General features: G+C 40.8%; 1 protein-coding gene across 1 annotated transcript in view; it reads right to left on the reverse strand.

Annotated features, from left to right (window-relative positions):
* The window catches only part of ATP8B4 (ATPase phospholipid transporting 8B4 (putative)), a 265,650-nt gene that overhangs the window by 32,587 nt on the left and 218,418 nt on the right, over positions 1 to 14,645 (reverse strand). Inside the window, exons 22-23 of the mRNA XM_034994445.1 lie at positions 13,557 to 13,740; positions 12,807 to 13,030 (exon numbers count right to left, since the gene is read on the reverse strand). Coding sequence (XP_034850336.1) covers positions 12,807 to 13,030; positions 13,557 to 13,740 — 408 coding nt within the window. The remainder of the gene's footprint in view (positions 1 to 12,806; positions 13,031 to 13,556; positions 13,741 to 14,645) is intronic.

Raw genomic sequence — 14,645 nt, forward strand, 5'->3', positions numbered from 1 at the left:
GTACTCATTACCCTGTTACTCCATCCCCCCACACTCCCTCCCCTCTGAAGCCTCAGTTTGTTTGCCAGGGTCCACAGTCTCTCATGGTTTGTCTTCCTCTCTGATTTCTCCCCCTTCAGATTTCCCTCCCTTCCCCTATGGTCCTCCATGCTATTGCTTATGTTCCACATATGAGTGAAACCATATGATAATTGTCTTTCTCTGCTTGACTTACTTCACTTAGCATAATCCCCTCCAGTTCCATCCATACTGATGCAAATGGTGGGTATTCATCCTTTCTGACGGCTAAGGAATATTCCACTGTATACATGAACCTTTATCCATTCATCTGTTGAAGGGCATCTCAGCTCCTTCCACAGTTTGGCTATTGTGGACATTGCTGCTATAAACATTGGGGTGCATGTGCCTCTTCTTTTCACTACATCTGTGTCTTTGGGGTAAATACCTAGTAGTACAATTGCTGGGTTGTAGGGAGCTCTATTTTTAACATCTTGAGGAATCTCCATACTGTTTTCCAGAGTGGCTGCACCAGCTTGCATTCACACCAACTATGTAAGAGGGTTTCCCTTTCTCCACATCCTTGCCAACATTTGTTGCTTCCTGTTTTATTAATTTTTGCCATTCTAACTGGTGTAAGGTGGTCTCTCATTGTGGTTTTGATTTCTATTTCCCTGAAGACTAGTGATGTTGAGCATTTTTTTCATGTGTCAGCCATTTGTATGTCTTTTTTAGAGAAATGTTTGTTCATGTCTTCTGCCCATTTTTTGACTGGGTTATTAGTTTTTTGAGTGTTGAGTTTGAGAAGTTCTTTATAGATCTTGTATATCAGCCTTTTAACTGTAATGTCATTTTCAAATATCTTTTCCCATTCCATGGGTTGCCTCTTAGTTTTGTTGACTGTTTCCTTTGCTGTGCAGAAGCTTTTTATCTTTTATCAAGATAAAAGTTCTTTATCTTGATCTTTAGCTTGTTCATTTTTTATTTTGCTTCACTAGCCTTTGGAGATGTATCTTGAAAGAAGTTGCTGTGGCCGATGTCGAAGAGGTTACTGCCTACGTTCTCTTTTAGGATTTTGATGGATTCCTATGTCACATTGAGGTCTTTCATCCATTTTATCTTTGTGTATGGTGTAAGAGAATGGTCCAGTTTCATTCTTCTATATGTAGCTGTCCAATTTTCCCAGTACCACTTATTGAAGAGACTGTCTTTTTTCCATTGCATATTTTTTCCTGATTTGTTAAAGATTAGTTGACCATAGAGTTGAGGTACATTTCTGGAGTCTCTATTCTGTTCCATTGGTCTATGTGTCTGTTTTTGTGCCAGTACCATGCTGTCTTGGTGATCACAGCTTTGTAATATAGCTTGAAGTCAGGCAACGTGATGCCCTAGCTTTGTTTTTCTTTTTCAACATTCCCTTGGCAATTTGGAGTCTTTTGATTCCATACAAATTTTAGGACTATTTGTTCCAGCTCCTTGAAAAATGCCAATGGTATTTTAATAGGGATGGCACTGAAAATGTAGATTGCTCTGGGCAGCATAGACATTTTAACAATGTTTATTCTTCCAATCCATGAGCATGGAATGTTTTTCCATCTTTTTGTGTCTTTCTCAATTTCTTTCATAAGTGTTCTGTAGTTTCTAGAGTATAGTCCTTTACCTCTTTGGTTAGGTTTATTTCTAGGTATCTGATGTTTTTTGTTGCTATTGTAAATGGAATCGATTCCTTAATTTCTCTTTCTACAGTTACATTGTTAGTGTATAGAAAAGCAACTGATTTCTGGGCATTGATTTTGTATCTTGCCACATTGCTGAATTGCTTGAGTTCTACTAATTTGGGGGTGGAGTCTTTTGGGTTTTCCACGGAAAGTATCATGTCATCTGCGAAGAGAGAGTTTGACTTCTTCTTTGCCAATTTGGATGCCTTTTATTTCTTTTTGTGGTCTGATTGCTGATGCTAGGACTTCTAGCACTATGTTGAACAACAGTGGTGAGAGTGGGCACCCCTGTCATGTTCCTGACCTTAAGGGAAAAGGTCTCAGTTTTTCCCCATTGAGAATGATATTCACTGCGGGTTTTTCATAGATGATTTTTATGATATTGAGGAATGTTCCCTCTATCCCTATACTCTGAAGAGTTTTAATCAGGAACGGATGTTGTATTTTGTCAAATGCTTTTTCTGCATCAATTGAGAGGATCATATGGTTCTGAATGAGATGGTTTTAAATGGAATTGTAGAAATTAAAATGAGATTTCAAATTCAGCTAATCTTTAGGTCATTTGGAAAGAGTTCAGGTAGGAGGGGAGGGTTTTCCTCCTGCTCCTCTACAGTCTCACACCCTTACACAAATCAGCCCTAAATCCCTACAGGGTAGGAAGAGTTCACACCTTCAGACTTCCACTCAATTTTGAAAATATCCATAGGCTCACTTGAGATTTATTGAGCCCCTGAAGTCATCCCAGATCCTCACACATTTCTTCTTTTCCCATGTTCTCATGTTAACTTCCATTACAGTCTTCTATTGGACCTATTTATCCATTTCTTCACTTCCTGGTTGACAAAATGAGTTCCAAGTGGGTAAGACACTTGACCTATTTGACCTATTCATCATTCTTTTTTCTTTTCCCAAGATGGTAAACAAGTATTCCTATTAGCAATTTGACAATCTTTTGTGACTCACAGATACGGGCAAGGAATGAATTAATCAACTTAAAATATCAACAACTTAAATGTTCAATCAGAAAAGTGAAATAATTTATAATAAATCCATATTTCAGAATGCCATTAAGAAAAATAACAGTTTTGGGGCGCCTGGGTGGCTCAGTCATTAAGTGTCTGCCTTCGGTTCAGGTCATGATCCCAGGGTACTGGGATCGAGCCCTGCATCCAGCTCCCTGCTCTGCAGGAAGCCTGCTTCTCCTTCTCCCACTCCCCTGCTTATGTTCCCTCTCTCGCTGTGTCTGTCAAATAAATAAATAAAATCTTAAAAAAAAAAAAAAAAAAAGAACAGTTTTTAAAGAATGTAAAACCAGAGGTGTTTCTCAAAATGTAGTGGTTTTTTTTTGAAACAAGAAAGATAAAGAGAGTATGGTCTCCAATATATAAAAGGTGATACATATTCACACATAATTATTTTTGTAATCCGGAAAAAACTGAGGATATTGGAAAAGACTACAGAAGTTGAAATGTAAACTCCCCACTTCAGCATACGAAAAAAGGCTATTTTGTCCCCTGGACTAGAGTTAATTTAAAAAACAGAAATTTTTGAAAGGGAGAAACATATAAATAGCTTATTCCTATGGGGATAGTATTTTTAGCATCATTTTGTCCTTCCTACATCTTCCTGCTTCCAAAACACTGGAAGCAGGGTGATGTCAGATTTTGCAACTGTTGCTGTAGAGACCTCTATTCCAGAATTTCCCAAAGTGGATTCTGTATGGCATCTGTTCTAAGGACATTATGCATGTTGCTTGGAAAAGTGGGGTTCCATGCCAAATGAGTTTGGGTAATAATACCAATTCTCATTGACTCTAACACACTATTTATTCTGACATCATTATTGTTGCCAAGATTAGACCACATGGGGAATCTAACATTCTCATAAAACTAAAGCAGCAAAGGGCTGAATCCTTAGTGTAAAAGTAAAGGAAGAACAAATCTTCGTGCTCAGAGGGACCACCTATGTGAACCATGGCACTAGCTCAAAGGAAGAGACAAAAAATTTCTCCTGAAAATTTGGACCATAAATGGTATTTACCAGAGTTTGCAATTCAAAGTCAAAAAAATCCTGGAACAGAAAAAGAGGTCTCAGTTAGGCAGTATCCCCAGAAAACTGGCAGAAGCCACAGAAATGCTCTCTGGAAAAAAAAAAAAAAAAAGTGACTTCAGGAGTGATGTCATCAAGATGGCAATGCAGGTCATCCGCAGCTTCAGTCAGCCTCACAAGAATACCAACAAGCAACTACCTACAGACTGGACACCATTGTGAAAATCCCAGAACCAGGACCTGAAGCTAAAGCACAGAGACTGAGAAGGACCACACTAGAAGGGCAAGAGGAGTAGCTCCACTCTGACCATATCCCCCTCCCCAAGGCTGGCATAGTGCCTCACCAAGGTGGCCCCTTTGGCCTGAGGTTTCTCCAGTGAGAAAAGGAGAACCCAACCAAGGTAGACATCTAGCTCTTCCAGCATTGCAGGATACTTCCCAGGAGCCCTACTCAGGTCTTATCTCATGGGGATCACTGGGGGAATCTGCAGGGCTCAACCACTGAGGATCAGATGGAGATGGAGATAGGAGGAGAGGCATACAGCAACCAGCACTCAGATCTTAATGGACCTCACTCCAACTTGCAGCAGCACTGGAGCAGAGATCCCTACTGGGGGTTCTGCCAATCTGCAGAGACAAGTCAGTGGTTATGTCTGGTTGGGGAGCTTGGCTGGGAGTTCTGCCTGATTCGGGTACCCAGCCAAAGAGCTGTATTTACCATGGAGCCCATTCTATGATCCTACCTAGGCAGGGAAGAAAATTCACAGCTCCACCCAACTGCTGAGTACAGCCTCCAACCCCACCCAACCAGAGATCCCAGGTAGCCACAGAGCCCATCCTACAGTCCCGTTATGCTGGAACCCAAACCAGCAGCCCTGCCTTACAGTTAAAGTATAGCCTCTGGCCCCACAAAACCAGGGGCCCTGAAGAGTGCCCCTGGGCAGCCTCAAAGCCCAGTCTATGGTACCACCCATCCAGGAAACCAAGCCTACAGCCCCACCCTGCAGCAGAGTTTAGCCTATAGAACTGCCAATTGTGAAATATAGCCTGCAGCCCCATCCTTCCAGGGATCCCAGCCAGCAACCCCACCCAATCATGGAGTATAGCCTGTAGTCCTACTTGATGAGAGAGCCCAGACAGTGACCCAGCCCAACTTTAGGGGCATACGTATGGTCTTGCCTGATCACAGTGCATAGGCTGAGGCCCCACCCAATCACAAAGCCCTGCTTATGACCCTGCATGAACACAAAGTCTAGCCAGTAGCACCATCTGGTCAGGGAGCACAGCCCAAGACCTTATTCAACCATGAGCAATTGCAGATCCTAGTCCATAGCCCTGCCCAATCAGAGCCCACCTAGATTCAGTCCCTCTGACCTCAAAGCACAAGCAATGGCTTTGCCTAACTAGAGACCCTGTAGGAAGCCCTGCCTGCCCACAGATGTTGCCACCTGACCCATCCAGTACTCCAATGGAGCTGAGCTGTCTTTCCCTGCTGAAGCAAACCTGTTAAGTCTGGAAGTAGACACCACTTCCTCAAATGTGCAGATACCAACTCAAAGAATCAAGGGTCATGAAGAATCAGATAAAATAACACTACCAAAGGAAATGAATAAGGTGGCAGTAATTGAAAATAAAGAAATGGAGACCTATGGACTAACAAAAAAAAATTCACAATAATCCTCTTAAAGGTCAGCGAACTATAAGAACACACAATTAAATGAAATTAGGAAAACAATGTATGAACAAAATGAGAAGTTCAACAAAGAAATAGAAATTATCAAAACAAACAGAAATCCTAGCCTGAAGAATACAGACTCACCTAAAGAATTTAATATAGGGCATCAGTAACAGACTCAACCAAGCAGGAGAATGAATTAGTGAACCAGAACATGGATCATTTCAAATTTTCCAGTCAAATTCATAGAAAGAGAAAGTAGAATAGTGCTTTCCAGTGGCTGGAGGAAGGGAAAAATGGGAAGTTGTTTTTCAATGGGTACAGAGTGTCAGTTTTACAAGATGAAAAGGTTCTGGAGATCCATTGCACAACAATGTGAATGTACTTACCACCACTGAATTGTACACTTAAAAATGGTTAGGACATTAAACTTTATGTTCTGTGTCTTTAGCCACAGTTAAATTTTTTAAGAAGTATTTTAAAAATAGCTGATATAGACCATGATTATAAAACCTACTTCATATGGTTATTGTAAATATTGAGCTAATACATGCAAAACATTTAGACAATGCCTGGCACATAGTAAGTGCTACATAAGTGTTAGCTATAATTGCAGTTTGTTTTATCCCTACTTGTTGGTGCCAACAATATAATGGTTTCACCTAGAAGATGACACTGTAACATTGATGCCATTACGTGGGCATTGTCACTGACTTACTGCCTTTTCCTCTCCAACAGAAGACGACAGATTACTACTTGCCACTTTCCTGACAAGCTTATATACTTCTCTGACAAGTCTGGAAATAGAACCTTAAATTCTCCACAGAATGGATAGCTCATAAAATTTGTGAGATTACACTTCATTATGAATGCATCCCTTAGACATCCTTTACCATGCCAAGCCCCAGCAGGAACCATATTCTGACACATACCATGGGCTTAATAAATATTCATCCAATGAATGAAAATCTTAAATAGTGGGACCAAGGGATCCTGTTCAGTAAGTATAAGCCTGGATCCCAATTTGATCAAATCATCATAAAAATTAGGGCAAAAAGATTTGCAACGACGTGGATGGAACTGGAGGGTATTATGTTGAGTGAAATAAGTCAAACAGAGAAAGACATGTATCATATGATCTCACTGATATGAGGAATTCTTAATCGCAGGAAACAAACTGAGTGTTGCTGGAGTGGGGGGTGGGGTGGGAGGGATGGGGTGACTGGGTGATAGACACTGGGGAGGGTATGTGCTCTGGTAAGCGCTATGAATTGTGCAAGACTGTTGAATCTCAGATCTGTACCTCTGAAACAAATAATGCAATATATGTTAAGAAAAAAAAAAGAAGAACGTAGCGGGAGGGGAAGAATGAAGCGGGGGAAATCGGAGGGGTAGACGAACCATGAGAGACGATGGACTCTGAAAAACAAACAGGGTTCTAGAGGGGAGGGTGGTGGGAGGATGGGTTAGCCTGGTGGTGGGTATCGAGGAGGGCACATTCTGCATGGAGCACTGGGTGTTATGCACAAACAATGAATCATGGAACACTTCATCTAAAACTAATGATGTAATGTATGGGGATTAACATAAGAATAAATAAATAAATAAATAAATAAAACTAATGATGTAATGTATGGGGATTAACATAAGAATAAAAAAAGAAAAAAAAGAATTAAGTATTTCTTAAAAAAAAAAAAAATTAGGGCAAAAAGGATAACAGTCCTGGACTCCTCCTCAATAGCTCAATTGGTTTTATGTGGTGATTGCTCTTCTGCCTAAAGAGGATTTGCCCTGCCCTATTTAAATCAACCATTTTGTAAAACAAAATAAAACTGGAAACTTGACTACTGTCAGTCCTGAATGGCCCTCTGTGTTTTTTCCTGTGCTGGTGAGTTGGGCTAGAAATCCACTCTATATTTTTCCTATAATGAAGTAATATATGAACAATTAAGTACATCATTTGTGGTCCAATTAACTACCATATTAAAACAATATAACACATACAAAAAACATCACTCTGCATTCTGAAATCAATGCCATGATCACCCTGAGATCTTAAGGCACAAGCCCCTTTCCCACAGTGCTGGTCAGGCTGTACACATTTACACAGACCAGATGTAGAGCCTGCAGAGACAGCCCCGGGTGTAGGTACAGTAAACGACAACCTGCAGGAGTGACTGTAGGCATATATGAATGACTCTCCTTGTTACATCTGCCTCAAGCACAAGAAAGGGTTCTAGGAACACCCAACAACATGAAAATGCCCAGATGCTTCTATATGCCAGATGTCATTCAAGATTATGGACGATGATTCAGGTGTGCTTTCTTTCCTCAAGGAGCTTATGGTTAAGCTAGATAAAATAGACTAGGCAAATTGGGAAAAGCAATCCTCTACCCTGAAACAGACACCCCTTTTTCTCTTGACCCTGTATTAGTGCACGTATTAGCCTCAGGGGCGATGGCTTTGGTAGGATGGGTAAAGAGATTCTAAGCCCTCTGGAAAAATTCTATTTTGGGGAATAAGCTGTTTGCTTAACTGCCCACTCTGCCTCAGGAAAGATGAACAGAGTCTAGCATGGACTAAACAAAAAGCAGACTGGAGTTCATTCTGGACTCTGGGTTCAATGAAACATTGGATTTTCTTCTATATTGGCCAACCCTGTGGTTCTCAAAGTATGGTCACCCACCAGCAACATCAGCATCTCCCAGTGAACTTGCTAGAAATGCAAATTCTTGGGCTCTATCTCAGAGTTACTGAATCAGAAACTCAGGTGGGCCCAAGGATCTGGGCTTTAAAAGCCCTCCGGGTGATTCCCATTCACATTAAAGCTTGAGAGCCGCTAGTCCATCCCAACTCACCAGCACAGGAAACAACACAGAGGGCCAATCAGGACTGACAGTAGTCTAGTAAAGATGGTGCAACAAACTAGAGATTTCAGTGTAATAAGTGAAGGGAAGGAGGAAGGAAGGGAGGAACGAAGCTAAGTTGAACCAAACATTTAAGAAACTGAATCATAGACTGGTGGCATGTCTTACAACTAGATTTAAGCATCAGGTACTCATGTCTTTGGAATAATCTTTGTTCTCCCATGCTGTTCTCTCTTAAAAGGTAAATACTGGTGAGAGGATTGGAAAGCTAGTTGCTTAACATCTGACTCTGACCAGTTTTATCAGATCTTGAAAGCAGAGCAGAAATCACCTAAATATAAAGGTTAGAAGTCACTGAATATTAGTTTACAACTTCACAGTTTAACAAAGAAAACTTTGGCAGTAAACCTGCTATCCAAACTCTGTGTCTGTAAACACAAATCATTGACCACTCTTCTGTGTCCTAAGAGATCTAAATGAGGGTATAGACCTCCCTTCATAGTTCTGTGATTTTTCAAAAGCTCCAAACCTTTGCACTATGAAAACTGCGGCTCTTGGAAGGACTGCTTAGTGAATAGCCTTACTTCATTTTTATGTGGAGGAAAAGTCCCCAGCCTAGGAAGGCACAGGCCACATTCTCACATTTGTTTGTATTGGACAAGGTGAGATTACAAGCAGGTAAGTCGCACCTCAGCCTTGTCTGAAGTAGTGCTAAGAATACATCTTTCTGAGAAACTAAAATCAAGACTTTTGCTTTACTTCAATGTCTGGAGATTACAAAATATGTGAACAAAAATATCAACATAGTCTGCTTTTAGTTCTGGGGCATGTTATTCTTAAAAGAGAACATTAGGGGGCGCCTGGGTGGCTCAGTTGGTTAAGAGACTGCCTTCGGCTCAGGTCATGATCCTGGAGTCCCTGGATCGAGTCCCGCATCGGGCTCCCTGCTGAGCAGGGAGTCTGCTTCTCCCTCTGACCCTCCCCCCTCTCATGTGCTCTCTCTCATTCTCTCTCTCAAATAAATAAAATCCTTAAAAAAAAAAAAAAAAAGAGAGAACATTAGGAATGGATATAGGTGTGCCTCATTTTAAGAAATCTCAACATCAGCTGGGAAGATGGCAGAGTAGGACGACCATGGGCTCACCTCTTGCCATGTGGCCGCCTAGAGAGCACCCACGTCAGCATAAATAACCCAGAAAGCAGCCCGAAAAATGGCAGAACAGACTCTCTGCAGCCCAGCATAGACAAGAGACCACAGCAAAGCAGATCCACCCCCTCTGATCACTCTTGGCAAGATCCCATCAAAGGAGCACCATAAGCCTGGCAGTGTGCATGCAGCCCAGACAAGGGTCAGCACCACTCCAAAGTGAGTCCTGCTCCAGGGAGAGGGCAAGATAACCACACACACCAGTCTGTGACCCCAGCAGTGGGCTGGGGGCAGGCAGCTGGTCTGACTGCAGGCCCCACCCACCAACAAAAGCTTCTCAGGGGACTACACAGGGAAAGTGCCCTGCAGTTTGGTGCTACTTTATCTGTGGCAAACGCCTGGTCTGACTCAACTCAAGCCCAAGGCAGCCCCAGACTGGACCAATAACACCACGGCACCAGACTCTGCCCACAACAGGCAGAGAGCCATCACACACTGGACTGAAGGCAAACACATCCCAGCCACAATGGTAGGACACCCCTGGAGCAACACACATAGGAGACACCCCCCAAAGCACTGTTCTGGGCAACAGGAGACATTGTGTTGCAGGACCTCTTCTTCATAAAGTCACTACTTTCAAGTGCGGGAGACATAGCTGACTTTCCTAACACAGAGAAACAGACACGGCAACAGACAGAATGAGGAGACAGAGGAATATGTCCCAAATGAAAGAGTGGAACAAAATCAGAGCAGGAGACCTAAGCAAAATGGAGATAAATAATATGTCTGATAGAGAATTTAAAGTAATGCTCATAAAGCTACTCGCTAGAATTGAGAAAGGAGTGCAGAACCTCCATGAGATCCTCCACCAAGAGATAGGAGACATAAAAAAGAACCAATTAGAGCTATTAGACTCACTAAATGGAAATAAAAATAGACCTGGAATAAATAGCAAACAAGAGGAAGTAGAAGAACAGATCAGCCACCCGGAGGACAGAGTAATAGAAAGTAATCAAGCAGGGTGCCTCAGTGGCTCAGTCGTTAAGTGTCTGCCGTTGGCTCAGGTCATGATCCCAGGGTCCTGGGATCGAGCCCCACATTGGGCTCCCTGCTCAGCGGGAAGCCTGCTTCTCCCTCTCCCACTCCCCCTGCTTGTGTTCCCTCTCTCACTGTCTCTCTCTCTGTCAAATAAATGAATAAAATCTTTAAAAAAAAAAAAAAGAAAGTAATCAAGCTGAGCAGATGAGAGGGGAAAAAATATGCAAAATGAGAATAGACCCAGGGAACTCAGCAACACTGTCAAGCATAACAGTCTCATGATAGGGATCCCAGAAGGCGAAGAACGAGAAAAGGGGGCAGAAGATTTGTCTGAAGAAATAATAGCTGAAAACTTCCTGAATTTGGGGAAGGAAAAAGAAATCCAGATCCAGGAGGCACAGAGAGCCCCCAACAAAACCAACCCAAAGAGGTCTGCACCAAGACACAAAGTAAATAAGATGGCCCAAAGTAGTGATAAAGAGAGAATTTTAAAAGCAGCAAGAGAAAAGAAAGCAGTGACATACAAGGCAAACCCCATGAGGCTATTAGTGGGTTTTTCAGCAGAAACTCTGCAGGCCAGAAGAGAGTGGCATGATCAATTCCAACTGCTAAAAGGAAAATATCTACAGCCAAAATACTTTATCCAGCAAGGCTTTCATTTAGAATAGAAGGAGAGATCGAGTTTCCCAGAAAAACAGAAGTTAAAAGCAAAACCAGCCACATCCCTGTCACACATGATGCCATCGGCCTGTGGGTCCCAAATTCACAGTCCAGCCAACCTCCTGCCCAAGTCAGCATGCATGGCCTGCCACCTGCTCAATGCCAAGTCAACATGCCTTCACCTCAGATTGCCAAGGGCTCAATTGACACTCTTCCCCTCAAATTCCAGCCCCTGTGCCCAAGTTTGTGCACAAAAGTGGGCATAATTATAACAGCAAAATGAAGCAACCCAAACAGTAACACTATTTCTGTGGAATATAGAGTGGATAAAAGGAGTGTGCTAGGCTGAGATCATCTCCAACAAGCACATCAAAGAACAATACATACAGCATTATTCTGGTTAGTGTAAAAAAAAAAAAAGACAAACCTTGGAAGAATAAAACAAGATGAAATCAGAGAGGGAGACAAACCAGAAGAGACTCTTAAGTATAGGAAAGAAACTGAGGTTTGCTGGAGGGGAGGTGGGTTGGGGAATGGGGTAACTGGGGAATCAGCATGAAGGAAGGCACGTGATGGAATGAGCACTGGGTGTTGTATGCAACTGATGAATCACTGAACTCTAACTCTGAAACTAATAATATGTTATATGTTAATTAACTGAATTTAAATTAAAAAAAGGAAACCCATAAAAAAAGAAATCTCAACCTCTCAGATAAAGGGAAAAACACACAAAATCTATATTCATTACAAAAATGATTCACTAATCTCCCTAGGCACATTTAAAATAACACAAAATGTTACAATTTAATCTATACTCCATTGTTCTGGAATAAAATGGCTGAAAAAAATAGCTTTATGCATATCATTGAAACCAATGATTAAATCCAAGAGGAAGGAAGAACAGTTGAAGAAATCTCTCATGAGAGTTATGGTTATAATGTCATTCTCTCTCTCTCTTTTTTTTTTTTTTTTTACTCATAAGTATATTCAGATGCTATTGGCCTGATGTTTCACAGTTGGTACCCAGGGTCAAAACTTTCCTGGTATCCAAGATATGGGGTGAAATAACTATCTTTTAAAATGGATATGAGTAGATAGAAAAATAGAATCCTAACTTAGGAATTGTTAACTTTTCTTCCTTGTTACCAACATTATCTATTGTATCACCATTATCTATTTTATCAATTTTTATCTGTTGAAATGCTGTCAAAACAGCCTTGATGTCAGGGTATCAATCATTTCTCCCTAATTTAAAACATATTTACTCTCAGTCCATATGCAGTCAGTGTGTTGGGTGAGTGACCATCTTCCCTGAGATACATCAACATTTCTTGTTAGTGTTTCTTAGGTTTCTATTCTAATGAAAGCTCCACACCAAGCTTATCTGTCATCATACCAAAATATTTCAATAAAAATTTAAAAACACACAGGATGGAGATTCATTGGTTACCTATATATAAATAAAAATAAATAAAATTGTAGCTATATGTATATTCTTTTTGTGTTTCAAGCTCAACTATAAGTTACATAACTGTCATACTGTGATCTGTATGAGACCTATAAAAATGCTATTTATTAATAAGGAGCTATGAAGAATAGTCATCTGCAATTCAGGGGGATCTAATAAAAGAAAGAAAAGCGCTTTTTTACCAACCTGGGCTGAGAAACCACAGAAGAAACCAAACCAGAAATGCACAAGTGTGAATGCAAAATTCTTATAGAAGAAATAGCATAAGAATTTGCACATTCGGAAATAGGACCACCTTCCATGAACAAGGAGAAGCCTTTGGAGGTATCTAAATTGTGCAAATGAATAGTCACTGGCTAAGACTGCCTGCAGTCCTTCCTGGCCGCTGATGCCAATGCCAATGTGAGCACCTACAAAGGAAGAGAGGAATGCTTTCATTCCGTAAATAAAGATACAATCACTTTTAAGTCATTATTTATCTGTAGAAATCTTATAGCTATAGCATTTATAATTTTTTGCATATATTATCTTATGAAACACCACGAGTTAGATATTTATCCTAGTTTTCCAAAAGAGAAAACTAGCCCGAGAATTTTAGTAATTTGCATAAGGTTTTACGATTTGTAAGTGGCAAAGCTGGGATTAACCCCAAATGTCGGGACTGTGGGTCCATTGTTCATTCCTTACACCATAGCTAGCTACAGTATAAGGTGATCAATATCCTTTTCTAGTCTAAAAATACACAGATGATTTAATTAAAGACAAAGGTTTTTCTATGAATGCTAATGATGCCAAATGTATTAGACCCAGGAAGTATTCATTTTAGAACCAGTGGTAAAATTAAAATTACAGTGTAATTTCCATTACATCTTGCCAAATGCTAAACCCGAGGACTCCAGGTCTACAGCAGACCCTACTGAGTGAATATTCTCTTACTTTTGATCATGCTGACATCATTGGCTCCATCGCCTATGGCCAAAGTGACAGCATTCCTATAGTTCTTCACCAGCTCTACTACTTGGGCTTTCTGGAGTGGGGTGACTCGGCAGCAAACCACAGTCTTACACATGCAGGCGAGTTCTAGGAGATCATTCTTGACATCACTTTCTAGGGCATGGGCCTATGTTATTAAAAAGAAAAAAAATCCAGATTAGAACAAGACCTAATCAATGAGAGGTGTCATTTGGGAGGCAGATTTCTTGTTTCTCGACTGATTTCTTTTCTCAACAGTTTAATTCATTTCAACAAGTCATTGTTGACCCAGAGTCACATAAACAACTAACTAAAGAAATGAGCACTAAACTCCTACTAAGTGCCAAGGAATTTTAGAATAAAAATAAAAAGACACAGGGCCCTTGTGTGTCCTTGACATATTATCATGTTGCGTGGGTGAGAGATAATTCAATGCCAGAAAAGTTCCAGAATCCACTAAAATAAAGAAAAGCAAAAGAAAGAACCTGTCCACCATCTCACCAAGTTTAGAATGAACTACAAAATGATGGGGACTTCTTTGTTCCATGTGATGTAACTTTTGTTTCCCTTGCATTGTTGTTTTGTATATTTAGTGTTTGTTGTTGTGGTTGTTAATGGTGGGGCAAATGAAAAGCAGATGATCTGGAGATTAGCCCTTGAAAAACAAAGTGATTGAAATCGAGAGAGGCCTGTGCAAAAGGGGGGCTTGCATGCAACCTACATCTCAGTCAGGGTTCCCAACCAATTCCAGCCTTGTTCCTCTCCAAATACACACAAGCTTTATATATGCCAAGAAATGACTGAAAAAGAGAGCATAATCTTTTGCAGTTAACTGTGCAATTTGTTTTCTAGAAAACACCTCACTGTACATTATTTAATAAACACATTAAAAGGAAATAGGAATCCACCTAAACTTTGAGTCATCAGTGTCTCTGAATGAATCTCTAGCAAGATATTCACAGCCCATCATAATCTGGCCCCTATATTCCTTTTGAGTTCTGTCTTCTACCACCACCTTTAAGTTTACTCTGTACTCTCACCATGCCAAATTGT

This window comes from Mirounga leonina, unplaced genomic scaffold (assembly GCF_011800145.1).
Source record: "Mirounga leonina isolate KUSES-001 unplaced genomic scaffold, KU_Mleo_1.0 Mir_91, whole genome shotgun sequence".
Lineage (NCBI taxonomy): Eukaryota > Metazoa > Chordata > Mammalia > Carnivora > Phocidae > Mirounga > Mirounga leonina.